This window comes from Lissotriton vulgaris, chromosome 4_1 (genome assembly GCF_964263255.1).
Source record: "Lissotriton vulgaris chromosome 4_1, aLisVul1.2, whole genome shotgun sequence".
NCBI lineage: Eukaryota > Metazoa > Chordata > Amphibia > Caudata > Salamandridae > Lissotriton > Lissotriton vulgaris.
The window spans coordinates 1,103,498,260-1,103,514,245 of record NC_141691.1 but is presented as its reverse complement, the minus strand read 5'-3'; the positions used below and the strand labels follow the sequence as shown (position 1 = coordinate 1,103,514,245).

At 44.7% G+C, this 15,986-nt stretch overlaps 1 protein-coding gene across 1 annotated transcript in view; it reads left to right on the top strand.

The window, feature by feature from the left end:
- Positions 1-15,986, top strand: part of GABBR2 (gamma-aminobutyric acid type B receptor subunit 2) — a 1,712,046-nt gene that overhangs the window by 875,741 nt on the left and 820,319 nt on the right. Inside the window, exon 7 of the mRNA XM_086967412.1 lies at positions 3,946-4,182. Coding sequence (XP_086823538.1) covers positions 3,946-4,182 — 237 coding nt within the window. The remainder of the gene's footprint in view (positions 1-3,945; positions 4,183-15,986) is intronic.

The window sequence follows — 15,986 nt, the reverse complement described above, 5'->3', positions numbered from 1 at the left end:
GCTTTGCCTTTCTTGATTTGACTGATAGCTTTTTTCACCTCCTCTTGTGTGATGACTGATTCTAGTGATTTGCTCTGGGTCGTCGAGAAATTTGGTAATGTAATGGCTTCCAACCAACTATCTCTTGCGTTTGAATCATTGGGGAGATCCTCTTTGTAGATGAGCTGAAAAAATTCAAGAAATGCTCTTTCTATCTCAGGACTGGTAGTTCTTGTCTCAGACTCACCTTCTATCTTAATTTCCCTGATGTAGTTTAGGGCTTTATCAGATTTGATTTTCCAAGCCAGAATTTTTCCAGCACTTTCTCCAAACTCAAATTGGGAAGATTTACTCGCTTCCCACCTTCTATTTATTCTCTCCTGCAGTATTTGTTCTAATTCTGCTTTCAACTCAGCCATTTGTTCTTGTTCTTCAGCTGTACTTGAGGGTGAGGATGTTTTTGACTCTAAGGTTTTCATGCCTTTTTCTATTCTATTTATCTTGTCAAAGTATAGCTTTCGTCTATATGAAGCTCTGTTAGTTATTTGTCCTCTCAGAAAATCACAAAACTAGGATTATCTGATTGGCTGTGCACATCCCTAAGACAATGTTGCAGGACAGCACTTAAGGGGTCAGGGTGAGTACACTGTTATCCCCAGAGTGAAAAAATGTTGATTTTGCCTCAGGATTCTAGGATCCCAGTGCTAGAACTGGAGTGGCTCCCAAGATCCATAAATCCTGTTGGGGGGCTGCAAACCCAAGGCAAGTTTCAAGCGCAAGAAACTGCAAGCCTATGGTGAGCTTCAATGACCCATTCAGGGATTTTGGCATGGTCTGCATATCCAAGGACAGCAGACCCCACAAAATGCCCTACATAGGTCTATGGACCCACACATCCTATGACAGAATCATCAAATCCTGAAAAAAATGGCCTCAAGCCATATGCACTGTGAGGGTTGGTCATGCAGGTTGAGTTGGATGTAGGGTCGGGCTAGATAGGGTCCCTGTGGCCAACTCCCATCACGCACTGCAAAAGGGCTTATGCAATAGGGTTTGGCCAACCCATAGTTGCTCACAATCAAAAGCTGTTGGCTGTGGGAGTCGACTGCCTGCACGTCATTGAGCAAGGCCCGATGGACCACCTCTACTGCGCATCTCTGACGACATTTTGGGAGACCTGTTAGCTAAAAGTTGCATCTCACACAAGGCCTTGGCCTGGTTCATATAATTTCTGGAAAAACAGGAGACAAATAGTAACCCGAGGCAACTACCAATAGACAGAGAAACAGTTGCTCTCTGGTGCTCCTCAGGGCTCCGCCCTGAGCCCAACACTCTTCAATATATATATAGTACCTCTGTTCAACTTGATTGCATTCTTTGACATCGAGTCTATCTCGTATGCTGATGACACTCAGCTAATCCTAACTCTAGACAAAGATTCCACAGCGGCAGAGGAAAATATTCAGCGCTGCCTATCCGCGGTAATTGACTGAATGAAATCTAACCACCTCAAATGCAATAGCCAAAAAGCGGATCATGCTGCTGGGGAAATCTAACATCTTCATGCCCAAACAGTGGTGGCCGACTGACACAACAACTCCCCCTAACACATTGACTACTGTTAGGAACTTGGGAATTTGATGCTTCATTGTCCTTCCACCAGCAGGCTCTCATGGTGGCCAGCACTTACTTCTCCATGATAAAACCATCAACAATGTATTCAATCTACTTCCTGTTACAGCTAGAAAAACAGTCGCAGTGACCTTAATCCTGTCTCGCCTGGATTGCTGTAGCAGCCTCTACGCAGGAGCCAAGAAGGCAATTCTGAAATAACTACAGATAGTCCAAAATGCAGCAGCCCACTGGTCTTAAAACTGCCAAGGGGGTTCTCAGCTCCAGCAGCACTTAAAACCATCCATTGGCCTCCCATACACAAAAGGATTCTCTTCAAGATCCAAGTAAACACCTTTAGAACTTTCAGGTCAACAGGACCTAAATACCTCAGAACGAGAATAAACCCTATGTCACCAAACGGCTTCTGAGATCAACCCCTGAAAATTTTCTAGCACCTCCCTGCTTTCACCTGATGTCCAGAGAGAGAGAGTCAATGGCAGTCCTGGGAACAAAAGCTTGGAATAGTTTGCCCACCCAGATCGCATCTTCAAGAAACTTTTGAAAACCTGGATCTTTGCTGCCTCAGACCATCTAGTGTCATCACTCATCTGATCATTTCCCGACTGTGTCTTTACCTTCATACCATGAACCCCCCCGATTTAGCGCCAAGATGCTTCTCAGAGTGAATGTTGTGCTCAATAAATTATTTAATTCATTCATTCATTCTTTCATATGCCAACAGGCGTTATTTGATTCCTGAAGGTGGGCACAAGGCATGGAAACAGGCTAGCCAATGTGGCCAACCCCTGCTGCACATTTCCAGACTCTGCGTGATGCGGGGATTGGCCATCCATGAAAGTTGGGAGGCCAAGCCCTACGTCGAATACCCACTGCTGAAGGGTGTTCACAGTGGCGCGTAGTCTCCCACAGGGGGCTGGGTACAAAGCCTGCCCAAAGGCCAAGCTCTAAAGCGAAACCCATATGACCACAGCCAAAGGAGTTGCAATGTGGGGGTTGGCCCCCTGCTGGCGCTGGACACAGGGCCTTGCTGTTTACATTAGACTGTTAAGTATAACAAAATAAAGTAGGGTAAAAAGGGCCTGATACTGTACCAATAGGGGTTGGCCATGTGCAGTGTAAGTTGGTCACTAGGTACCAACTTCACTAAAGGTTGTGTGCAATAGGTGTTCCCCTCCAGTTGAGGGTTGTTGTTAGGACCTGGCTGTAGGTCAGGCCCTGAAGTCAGACCCCATTGCAAACAGCTGACAGCCACGGGCAGCAAGGATCTATCGTACTTGGATGGTTGGCCTCAGGTCCTGCCTAAAGCTCTAATGCATGCAGCCGAATGCTCTGTATTGTGTGTGTTGGGCACTTACACAGGTTTGTGAACAGGGCCTTTTGTGGCTCCATGCTGTGTATGGCCAAATGAAGAGTATCAGTACCTCTAGATGCTGTCATTAGTAATTCCACCAAAGATTTAATGATGTCATTTGGGATGATATTATTGATGTCATTAATTATGTTTTTGAACATGTCATGGATAAAGTCATGAGCATTTCAAGATTGGGGCGAACGTTATGGTTAGTTTATCTATTTATAACCAGGGCCGGGCTGGGAACCAAAAGAAGCCCAGGAAAAAAAAATCACTCCAGACCTGGTCCCTTCACCCTTGCTGTCTCTTCTGTCTTTCTCTCTGTCTTCTCTCTCTTTCCTCTCTCTCTCTTCTGAAGTCTCCTCCCCATGTCTTCTATAATTACCTGGGGAAGCTAAAGAACATTACATAGGCCTCAGGAACAGCCCCCTGCTCTAAAGACTGCCCTCTAAAGGCTCAAGGGGACCTGTCCAGCGAAAAAAAGGACAGTCCGGGCCTGAACATAACCGACAAATTTTGATTGATTTCAGGTTTTGTTTTGTGACAATACCTGGACTTTAATTGTGTATTTTCAATATATGTGTACTGAAAAACTGGGTAGTTACAGTTAGGTCAGTGTTTCCATAGGAAATGCTTTTTTGTGTTTCAAATAACTATGGTGTCGATTGACGATTCTCCACGTAAATCTCCGAGAGTGATACTTGAATCATCTCAAACATCCCTCCTTTCATCACCTCACTCATCCACTCAACACAGACATAATCAGTGAAGAAGAATGTTCGGTTATAAACCAGATCTATTGTCCTTGCCAATGTTCTTTAGAAATGTTGGGGCTTTGTGCCTGTATGTATGGTTTGGATATTGATAATAAACACTTTTTGTTAAAAAGTTACTTGATCAAGCACTATAAACAACTGCTTACCTTTCTGAGACACTGATGATGTTATCAACCCTAATTCTCTTTGTTTACTTCCCTTCAGACTCCTCAGCAGTATGAAAAGGAATACAACGAAAAGCGGTCCGATGTGGAGTCTAGTAAATTCCATGGTTACGCGTATGACGGCATATGGGTTATCGCCAAGACCTTGCAGCGGGCAATGGAGAACCTCCGAGCTGGTAGCAGGCATCAAAGGATCCAGGATTTCAACTACACAGACCATAAGCTGGGGAAAATATTTTTGGATGCAATGAACGAAACCAACTTCTTTGGTGTGACAGTAAGTGCAAGCTACTTTTACTGTAGAAAATAATATTCGTTTTCCAGGAAGATGTTTTTCTTATTAGAAGATCAAATGGTATTTTCTTTTGGATTATAGTATTACCTGGTGGCGTAGTCTTTTTCTTTGGGAAAAGGTTGTTTACGCAATGTTAACACACATCTCTGCAGTGGGAACTGAAGCAAAGTGTGCAGGCATGCTGTAGATGTAGGGATCTTGTCCATGCTCTAACAGTGGATTTATAGGTCAAAGCTTAGCAGACAGTGCAGCTGTCTGGTAACAAAGAGATACTGGGGAAATGCTGAAAGCTTCCCTAGAAATGCGTTCCATCTGTTGCTTACCGTTGGCTTGGTGTTTTGGAAATCAGATTTGCTTGCTATTTATTTGCTGGTGTTATTTGTTTTAGGCTGTCCAGCATGTCTTTTCCCTCCCGCTGAGCATAGCCTGTTCACCATCTCTCTGACTGGCTGCTTGGATTCTTTCACGAGTGCTCGCTTTCAGAGAACTCTGTTTTCTTTTTTGTGAGGCACTCCAGTAGACTAGTTTTCAGTTGTCTACTGTATGCTAGTTCACAACAGTAAACGTTCTGTATTTCTTTAAAAAGCTTCCCTGCCTCCTATCTTTCTGCTTTGCTGATTCTACTTATCTTTAAAGTCAATGCATCAATCTTGCATTCCTGTGAGCAACAATGTTCAGTCTACAAGTTTGTTTATTTTGGTAAGTGCTCTTTACTGATAGCATAACTTAATCCCTTCCTCAACTTCTGACCTATGCCATAGGAGCTGAAAGTAGAAAAGAGTGGTGTGCTAAAGCACCCCCAAAGTAGCGATGCTGAAGTTAAAAAGTAAATGAGCAATAAACAGGCCTTTACATTTTGTTTTTATCTTGTCACTTTTGCTGTGAAAAGGTAAGCGTCAAATGTTAGGCTCTGTCTTACAGGGGGCTTGGTATCTACTTTTTTCTTTGACTGCAAAATGTGAGTATTTATGTGACAATCGTGCTGGGGATGTGATAGGAAAGGGTTTAGGATGTTATTTCTTTTCTAGCACTAGCACACAACAAAATGTAAATGCCAGTAAAGGAACTGTACACACATTTCAGAATATATCAGAATTAGGAAAGCACACATGAAACACATTTTTAAGTAACTCTGAAGTGTGATGGAAACAAAAATTTTAATACAATCAAAACAAATCAATACACTTGGTGATGCTGATATGCACACATTATAACATTATCATGTGTGCACTGTATAGTTTTACCAGTAAAACTATATGTCTATAAATGTAATGGACATTTGAATTGAAAAGGTGTTGTCTGTTATTGCTGTGTGCATCCACACCATGCCTACTCCACTCTACACCACTCCTCTATACAACACTCTACTCCACTCCACTCTATGACACTCTACTCCTCTCTGTGCCACTGTACACCACTCTGAAACACTCTGTGCCACTCTACACCCCTCCACTCTACGATAATCTATGCTACTCCACTCAACGCAACGTCACTCTATGCCACCTCAATACATGCCCCTCCACACTACTCTACTTTACTCCGCGCCCCTCCACTCCATGCCACTCTACAACCCACCACAACACTCTATGATCCACCACACCACTCTATCCCACTCCACGCAACTCCACTCAATGCCACTCCACTCTGTCACTCTAGTCCACTCTACTCCACTCTACTCCACTTTACCCCACTCCATTCTATGACACTGCACTCTAATCCACTCTATGCCACTGCACCCCACTGAACTCCACTCGACTCTACCCCACTCTATCCTACTCTATGCCACTCAACTATACACTACTACACTCTGACTCTCACTCTTCAATACTTCCTGCCACTCTACTTCAACGTATGCCACTCCACTCTACTCTATGCCACTCCCCTCTGATACTGCTCCCCTCATCACCACTCCACTCTGCAACACTGTACTACACTCCAGTCTGTGACATTCTACGCCACTCTACACCACTGTAGGTTACGACACTCCTCTCTATGACACTCTGCGGCACTCTACAACGCTCCACTTCCCTCTACTCTGCTCTACGACACCCAAATCCACCCTACGCCACTCCACTGTTCTCGACTCTACGCAACTACATTTTAGCCATGCTGGTGTTCACCATAGCTTAAACACATTGGGAAAGCCAATAGCTTTCGGTAGGCGTGAGCTGTTGGCTTTGCCAATGCTTATTTATGGGCCTGTGTTTTTGAAAGTGAAAGGACGCTGGGCTAGGTGTGCAATCCGACAGTGATCTGTGAGAATCAATTTTTAACTGGAAACTTGTCATCTAATCACTTAAAAAGAAAGCATTTTCTTTTTTTTTGCGACAGTGAACTACAGTTACGAGCTGTGTTTCAGTGCGCTGCAATGATTGCTGTAGCAGAGTCCCAAGTGATGTAAACCACTCACTGGTTATGGTTATAGAATTTTGGCACCGAACCTTGTTATTGATTGACAGTTGTGTGGTTTTAATAGCGATATATAAAGTTTGCTCTTGGCATCTGGAGGGTTTCCTGTTGTGACTCGCTACCGCTCAGGAAACCCGAGTTAGTGAAATGCTGTTTCACTTCTATCGCATGAGTGTTGCATATGTTGTAATTTGAAAGACACCTGACCCTACACACTTTAAATGCTATTGTGTGGACATTACCTTTGTGCTTTAATTGTCCACTATCGCTGCAGCAATTGAATCACTTCCATTATTTCTGCTGTTTCGCGTAACTCAATGCTCATTACAGCATAGCACATGTATTTTCCTATCTGCGAGCTTAGTGCATGTATCAGTGCACTGCATCTTGTAAATGTTTTCTCTCTTGTCCTGATTGTGCACTTTATTTCCATGGCCATTAGGGCTTGAGATCAGTGCCCGTGGCGGTGATCTTTTAACTGTACTGTTCAAGAAATGTATTAATACAACTGAAACAAGCACATGGAGTCACAATCAAAAAAGCAAAAAACAGTCACATTGTATTGCAAGACGAAGCAAAGAATTTGAAACTGAAGAGTTACAGAGCTCTTGAAAGCCTGTGCTCTGAATGGAGGCAGTCATGACCGGCACTGCTATTTGAATTTGTTTGACTGAGTGATGAGGATAATAAAGGTAGGCTACACAGCAAAATACTCCTGGTTAGGTCTCAATAAGGCTCATGATAACGTCCCACACAAAACACAAATACACCAGGGCCTCGTTATGTAAACGGCGCACTGTGCGCGTTTGAGCCCCAGCACACCTTTAACTAGGTGTGCCGGGTTCAAACAGGGACATTGTGTCCTATTACAGATAATGTGCCACTCTCAAGGGGCAGCACATTAGTGTAAATAAGAGCGGCTCTCTGAAGCAAACACTCTGCCTTTCAAAGTGCAGGCAGCATTGGGACAGAGATGCCCATCTGCTGTAAGTGACTGTATCACCTTGAGAGGGATGTTTGAGGGGTACAAGGGACCTCATTTTCCCCCTATCAGAAGGAACACAGACTGTCCTCCACTTCTTTGTGACGCATTGCCAGTACACCTCCTGACAATTTTTTTGGTACTAGGCACGCCTCCATAATATGGTGTGGGCGCACAGGCAACGTGTTTCTGTCATTAGCATTGGTCCAAACCCCTATGCAAATGAGGGGACACCCATTTAGTTGGTGCTATATGTGCTCCAGTGCTATTTGTAGTACAGAAGGGAGCTGCACATTTATCTGCAGTCCCTTAAGTAATACCACAGAGGGCCGGGTGGTGGAAAGTTAGTGCACATGCCATTTGCGCCCCCCTGGTACTTTAGGTAATACAGCCTGAGCTGTGCAACCTTGAGATGGAGTGCAGCTTGGTAAAATAGTTTAAGAAATTATTAAATGACAGACTTTTAGGAATGTTGGTTAACAAAGCAGCACCTTAGCAGTCAGGATGCATCATAGAAGGTAGCAATGTAACAGTGTAAAGTATTTCTATCATTAGTTTATAAATCCAAGAGAGAGAAACATTTGGACACAATTTTAAGAGCTTGTAAGAAAATGAAAATTGAAGCGAAGTGGAAAGTCAGCAAGGCTGTGCATGCAAACACACTGGTGGCCATCTTGGAAAGGTTTTTGTCAAAATATAATACAAATAATTCAAAGATGGCTTTCCTTGCATTCGCACACATGCACATTCATAAACACCATCTTAAAATCATTTTAATAAACACAATTTGAAGATGGCAATATATGCATCCTCAAGTATACACATAAATGGGTAGGGTAGCCATTTGGTAATGATCTTTGTGTCAGGTCCCAATGTCCTCAGGATGGTACGATGCCAAAAAGGGTTCCACCTCTCGATAACCTCTGGGTCTGACAATAACAGACTCACAGTGGGGATCAAGCGAGGGATAACAGGAACTGCAGGGCAGGAACGGGAGGGCGGAGAAGCTGAAATGAGAACAAGATGCAAACAATCACAACCTGTCTTGCAACCTATATAACCTAACTTCTAGAACTTCTCTAATCTGTACTGTCCTATGATTGAACTCTAGTTACCTGGAGAGTAGGATAGGGTTGGCTTTGCCTGGCCATCAGAATGTAGAAAACAACAGCACAATCCTAGAAATACAAGACAATGCTTATTAAACAATTGCACTGTACTACAGTAATATCTCCCTAGGGTAAATTGCACATACCAGTGGTGCTAAAAGTAGGGGCTTCAACAGAGGGCAGAATGGAAAACAGCCAGCCAGGCGAAGCTCATTATACCCCTGTTGTGAATAGATAAGTAAACAGCAAATAACAGGTTTTTGCTTCCTTAGAACATCAAAAGAAAAGACTTCTGGGTTACGTCACCCAAAGCCTTACAGTAGTTATACCCCGCTGATTAGGTCCTGAACCAGCGAGCATACATTTATATGTAATTGTCCCACAAAGAAATGCAGTCTTGCAGTTCGTACAAATAAAGGTTCTTTCAATCACTCCCAACAGATACACTGTCTCTGCCGATGGTGATCACAAATAATAACACTAGCAGAACCGCTGCCCGTGTTAACACAACCAATTGTCAAAGCGTAAGGCTGCAGCCTGTAACCTCTTAGTAACAATGAGCACAACCAGGAGCCTTACAAAGTCAAAGCAACTTCTGAAAACAAGAACAACGGGTCTCCGATCACGAAGCCACTGGAAAGGCTCCGCTACCCGCCAAGAGGAACTTCCCCTGAGCGGAACCCGCTACAAAAGAACACCAGCAAGAAACTCGAAGGAATTAAGCAGTGGGAACAGAAAAGGATACGCAGCCACAATCCTGGACGAGGTATCCTACCGTAACAGCAATCCGGACACAGAATAAACGGCGAGGCGATGCAGGATCCATTCCGTCTTGAGACTTCCTGGAACTACGTCATAGCCAGACGCGTCGCTCTCCCCCGGGAATCATGGGAAGTGTAGTCTTTTCCGGAAACATGGCTCTGGGCAGTGTTCATAGTGTCCCACCTCCGTGGGTCGCAACAGTACATCCCTCCCCAGAAGAACACTGACAGAGACATGGCTTGTGGGGGAAACGTTTGTGGAACAGACGAACATACTTGGGAGCATGAACCCCTGATGCAGGCTCCCATGAATTCTCTTCATTTCCGTACCCCTTCCAAGCCACTAAATACCACAATCTGGTGCGATAGATTTTGGAATCCACAATACCCCTCACTTCATGCTCCTCCTCACCATTGACCTCAACAGGAGAAGGCCTGATCTTTTTACCCACCCTCGCGGGTTTGACTAGTGATACATGAAATGCTGGATGTATGCGCAAGGATGAAGGCAAAGCCAATTTCACCACCACAGGATTCACCAGTTTAAGTACCTTGTAAGGACCTATGTATTTAGGATTGAATATACTGTACCTCCTGAACCTTATGTTCTTTGTGGATAACCATACATAGTCACCTTTTTTGTACACTGGACCGATCTGCCTGTGCTTGTCTACATAGGTTTTGTATTTTGCCTTTGCTTGTGCTAGGTGCCCCTTAACCTTCAGCCAGATCTCCTGGAGATTCTGCACCCTTTCCTGAACCTCGGGGACAGGGGACGCGGAAGCTGGGTGATGAAACTGAGTGAAATTAGGATGAAAGCCATATGTGCAGTAGAAAGGGGCATGTTTTGTGGACCCATGAACAGCGCTGTTATAAGCTATTTCAGCCAACCATAACCGTCCCACCCAATCCTCACTAGTGACATCCACATAGCATCTCAAATATTGCTTCAAGGTTTGATTTGCCCTTTCTGTCTGCCCATCGGTTTGAGGATGGAAACTTGTGGATGTACTGGATGTTATACCTAAAGCCTTACACCACGTCTTCCAGAATTTGGCTGTAAACTGACTGCTCCTGTCTGATACAATTACTCTGGGCAACCCATGTAACCTCACTATGTTTTGGAGGATCAGATGCGCCAACACACTAGCAGACGGTACTTTCTTGCAAGCAATAAAATGCGCCATTTTGGTCAGATAATCCACTACCACTAGGATGGTGGTACACCCCTGATCTACTGGCATGCCTACCACAAAGTCCATAGAGATGCATTCCCATGGAACATCAGGCGTGGAGAGCGGCTGTAATAAACCTGACTGTTTTGTATGCAACGTTTTCATCTGGCTGCAAACCGGACACTCCGCCACCCAATTCGTCACATCTTTTTTGATGTTTGGCCACCAGAATTGTCTTAGTATCCGCTCGAGCGTCTTGCTGTTGCCGTTATGTCCTGCACAAGGCGCATTGTGACACCACTGAAACACTTGCTTCCGTAGGGCCTGGATAGGTAATAGTAACTGTTTCTTTCGCATGGGGAGACCCTGCACCATTGTCCACTCTTTATGTGCTTGTAACCATTTCTTCCATTCCTCCCTCTGTACATTGCTCATAACACTGCGTAGAAACATCTGGGTACAGGTGATCCCTATAACCTTCTCCGGGTTGATGATGGCTTCTTCCTTTCTGTCTGCAGAGTCCATTTTAGTATATTGTCGCGATAATGCATCTGCCTTTCGATTATCCTTTCCCGGCCTGTAGGTCACGATGAAATCGTATTCTGCGAAATGCATCATCCATCGCATCTGTCTAGGCGTCAAGTGGCGTGCTGCAGCCATGTACTGTAAGTTGCGATGGTCCGTATAAACAGTTACCGCATGTCTCGCACCCATGAGATGATGCCTCCATTCCAAAAAGGCTGTTCTTATCGCCAGCAGTTCCTTCTCGGCTATGACATAGTTTCGTTCAGCCTGATTTAGCGTCCGAGATAAATATGCCACTGGATGCAACTGGCCCGTGTCAGCATGACGTTGCGATAACACCGCTCCTACAGCTACATCCGAAGCATCTGCTTCCACTATAAAAGGCTTGCTAGGGTCTGCATGCATCAGTACCGGTGCCGACACAAAGGCTTTCTTCAGCTCATCGAAACTTCTTTGGGCTTCCTCTGTCCAGACAAATGCCACTTTCTTCTTTAACAGTCTCGTCATGGGGCAGGCCATAGCAGAGAAGTTCTCGATGAACCTGCGATAGAAATTCGCAAACCCAATGAAGCACTGGATGTCTCTTACGGTTTTGGGTGTAGGCCACTCTTTGACTGCCAATATCTTCCTTTCGGACATCTCCTGGCCCTGTGGAGTGAGCATGACCCCTAAGAATTCCACTGAGGTAGCTTTGAACTCACACTTACTGAGCTTGCAGTATAGTCGATGTTCCAATAAAGTGCGTAATACCGCCTTCACATGACCCGTATGTTGTTTGGTGGTGGAGGAGTAAATCAAGATGTCGTCTATATATACGATGACGAAGCGATCTAAGTACTCCTTCAGAACGTCATCCAAAAAGAATTGGAAGGCTGCAGGAGCGTTACACAGCCCAAAGGGCATCACTAAATATTCGTATAGTCCAAAACGTGTCTTTATGGCTGTCTTCCACTCATCCCCGGTCCTCATTCGGACTAAGTGATAAGCTCCCTTTAGGTCTAGCCGTGTGAATATCACTGCATCCTTAACCTGCTCCAATAATACAGTAATAAAGGGAAGTGGATATTTGTTCTTCACCGTAATGGCGTTCAATGCTCTGTAGTCTGCACAGGCTCTAAGATCACCGTTGGCCTTCGGGATGAAAAATAACGGAGAGGCGGCCGGGGACTTAGATTCCCTGATGAATCCGAGCTCCAATAGTTTATCCAAATATGACCTGAGATGCAGAGTCTCTGGTTCCGTCAGAGCATACACCCGTCCTGCTGGTATTTTAGCCCCTGGAACCAAATCTATTTGGCAATCATACGGTCTGTGGGGTGGTAGAGTTTCCGCTTTTGTTTCACTAAAGACCTCTGCCAAATCTTGATATACAGCCGGGAGTTCCACATCCTGTTCAACTGCCGTGGCTATATGATGGATGCTAGCCAAACCTATAGCTGGACTTAGATTCATCGGATAGCAATTCCTCTGACAGAACTCCGAAGAAAAATGTAGAACCTGATTTTCCCAATCTATTGCGGGATTGTGTTTTCTCAGCCATGGGAGTCCAAGAATCACCCCATACTGCGGTGCGTGTATAATGTTGAAGAACAACCTCTCCTGATGTTCTACCCCCATGGTCATACAGAGATCCTTGGTTTGTAACCTAATAGGTCCGGAATTCAACTTCCGACCATCAACCGCAAACACTGCTTCAGGGGTTTCTTTCTCTTGCAGTTCCACACCTAGACTACTGGCGGTGGCCTGGTCCATAAAACAACCAGTCGCCCCTGAATCTAACATTGCTTTGATCCATATCCTTTTCTCCCGTATGTCCACTCCTATATCCACATAGAAATGTATAGCTTCTTTTGTGCTGTGTCTGTCCAAAGAAGGGATATATAACTTACTTGAAGGGCACCCTTCACTCCTCTTCAAGCCTTCTCGTTTCCCGCCTCCTGTTCAGAAGACAAAACAGACACCTTCCGATTTTCATACCGGTTTTTTGTCTTTGTTGGGCATTCTCGTATGAAGTGCCCCTTCCTGCCACAATATAAACACAATCCCCTCTTTCTTCGATATTCTCTTTCCTCCGCCGTCAGAGGGGATCTAACGGCTCCTATTTCCATGGGCTCTGGTTTTGCAGTGGACGTTGCTTCTGCTGTTCTGGAGTACTCATAACTAGACCTGGTCTTGTCCTTTCGCCGAGTGTCTCCCCGTCTATCACTGAGGCGATGGTCCAACCTCAGCACCAAGCTAATCATATCCTTGCAAGTACTGGGTTGAGGGTCAATTGGGGCCAAGGCGTCTTTCATCTCGCCAGTCAATCCATTGTAAAATATGGCTAAGCGCTTACTTTCAGGCCAGTCCGTTTCAGTAATTAACCTTCGAAAATCATTAAGGTATGTTATCAGATCCCTATTTCCTTGTCTTAACCCCAGTAGGTCCCTATCTGCAGACAAGGTGGCCGACCTGCGGTTAAAAGTTTTCTCGAAATCTGATTTAAAGGCCTCCCAATCCCTTAACAAAGGATCGTCTCTCTTAACTAGTGGTACCGCCCATTGAGCCGCATCCCCACCCAAATAAGATATGAGAAAGGCCACCCTTGCATGGTTAGTGTTAAAGACCTTAGGTTTGCACGAAAAGTGTAAAAGGACTTGAGTGAGAAAAACCTGCACCTTATCACTATCCCCATGGAATCGTTCTGGAGCGGCCAATGGTATCGGGGCGGGGACTTCCACTACCACAGAAGAAGTAGGCTGGGTGCCTGCATTGAAAGGGTTTCTATTCATCCTATCAACCTGTGCTTGCAATGTTGCAGTTTCCGCCCTGGAAGCCTGCAACTCAGTCTGCACTAGGGCCAATGCGGCCATTATGTCTTCGAGGGTGGTCATGATATCGTACCACCGGGAGGACTAGATTCTTGGGCCGTTTATTCTGTCAGGTCCCAATGTCCTCAGGATGGTACGATGCCAAAAAGGGTTCCACCTCTCGATAACCTCTGGGTCTGACAATAACAGACTCACAGTGGGGATCAAGCGAGGGATAACAGGAACTGCAGGGCAGGAACGGGAGGGCGGAGAAGCTGAAATGAGAACAAGATGCAAACAATCACAACCTGTCTTGCAACCTATATAACCTAACTTCTAGAACTTCTCTAATCTGTACTGTCCTATGATTGAACTCTAGTTACCTGGAGAGTAGGATAGGGTTGGCTTTGCCTGGCCATCAGAATGTAGAAAACAACAGCACAATCCTAGAAATACAAGACAATGCTTATTAAACAATTGCACTGTACTACAGTAATATCTCCCTAGGGTAAATTGCACATACCAGTGGTGCTAAAAGTAGGGGCTTCAACAGAGGGCAGAATGGAAAACAGCCAGCCAGGCGAAGCTCATTATACCCCTGTTGTGAATAGATAAGTAAACAGCAAATAACAGGTTTTTGCTTCCTTAGAACATCAAAAGAAAAGACTTCTGGGTTACGTCACCCAAAGCCTTACAGTAGTTATACCCCGCTGATTAGGTCCTGAACCAGCGAGCATACATTTATATGTAATTGTCCCACAAAGAAATGCAGTCTTGCAGTTCGTACAAATAAAGGTTCTTTCAATCACTCCCAACAGATACACTGTCTCTGCCGATGGTGATCACAAATAATAACACTAGCAGAACCGCTGCCCGTGTTAACACAACCAATTGTCAAAGCGTAAGGCTGCAGCCTGTAACCTCTTAGTAACAATGAGCACAACCAGGAGCCTTACAAAGTCAAAGCAACTTCTGAAAACAAGAACAACGGGTCTCCGATCACGAAGCCACTGGAAAGGCTCCGCTACCCGCCAAGAGGAGCTTCCCCTGAGCGGAACCCGCTACAAAAGAACACCAGCAAGAAACTCGAAGGAATTAAGCAGTGGGAACAGAAAAGGATACGCAGCCACAATCCTGGACGAGGTATCCTACCGTAACAGCAATCCGGACACAGAATAAACGGCGAGGCGATGCAGGATCCATTCCGTCTTGAGACTTCCTGGAACTACGTCATAGCCAGACGCGTCGCTCTCCCCCGGGAATCATGGGAAGTGTAGTCTTTTCCGGAAACATGGCTCTGGGCAGTGTTCATAGTGTCCCACCTCCGTGGGTCGCAACACTTTGACATTCCTTATCTTTTACAGTAAATGCCAAGGTCGTTATAAAATGGCCACTGCGTTTCATGACAAACTTAGTGCCCCTCCTGCGGTGGTTTTTGTACAGGTCACAAATGTTAACAAACATGTTTGAAACTAAAATGTCCACTGCTTGCAGTGCTTGTGCGGTATGTGGTGCACTACAGATGGCAGTAAGAGTCTAGCAGCAGTGTCTTCGAAGCTGCCAGACTCTCACAAAAGTAAAATTAAATAATGTATTAAAGTACATTTGTTTTTTAACTATTTTAAATTAAAGCACATATACAGCACCCCCAACCCAGGCACTGAAGGGGACACATTTTTACAGCTGACAGGCACATTGTGCACTAACAAAATGGTGTCACTTACCCAAACGGGAGGCAATTCCTGAACTGGGCTGATCCACTGCCCTGTGGCGTATGCTGTGTAGGTAGAAGTAAAGAGTAAAAGACTTGACAGACCAATGGAGGAAGACCGCTTACAAAAAGCAACTATGTATATGGGTATTCCAGAATACATATATATATATATATATATATATATATATATATATATATATATATATATATATATATATATATATATATATATATATTCACTGAAAAAACCATAGGTTTCAGGGGTGTTATAGTTAGCTAGATATTTCACTTGTATAAAACCATTGAAATTCCCCCGTTATAG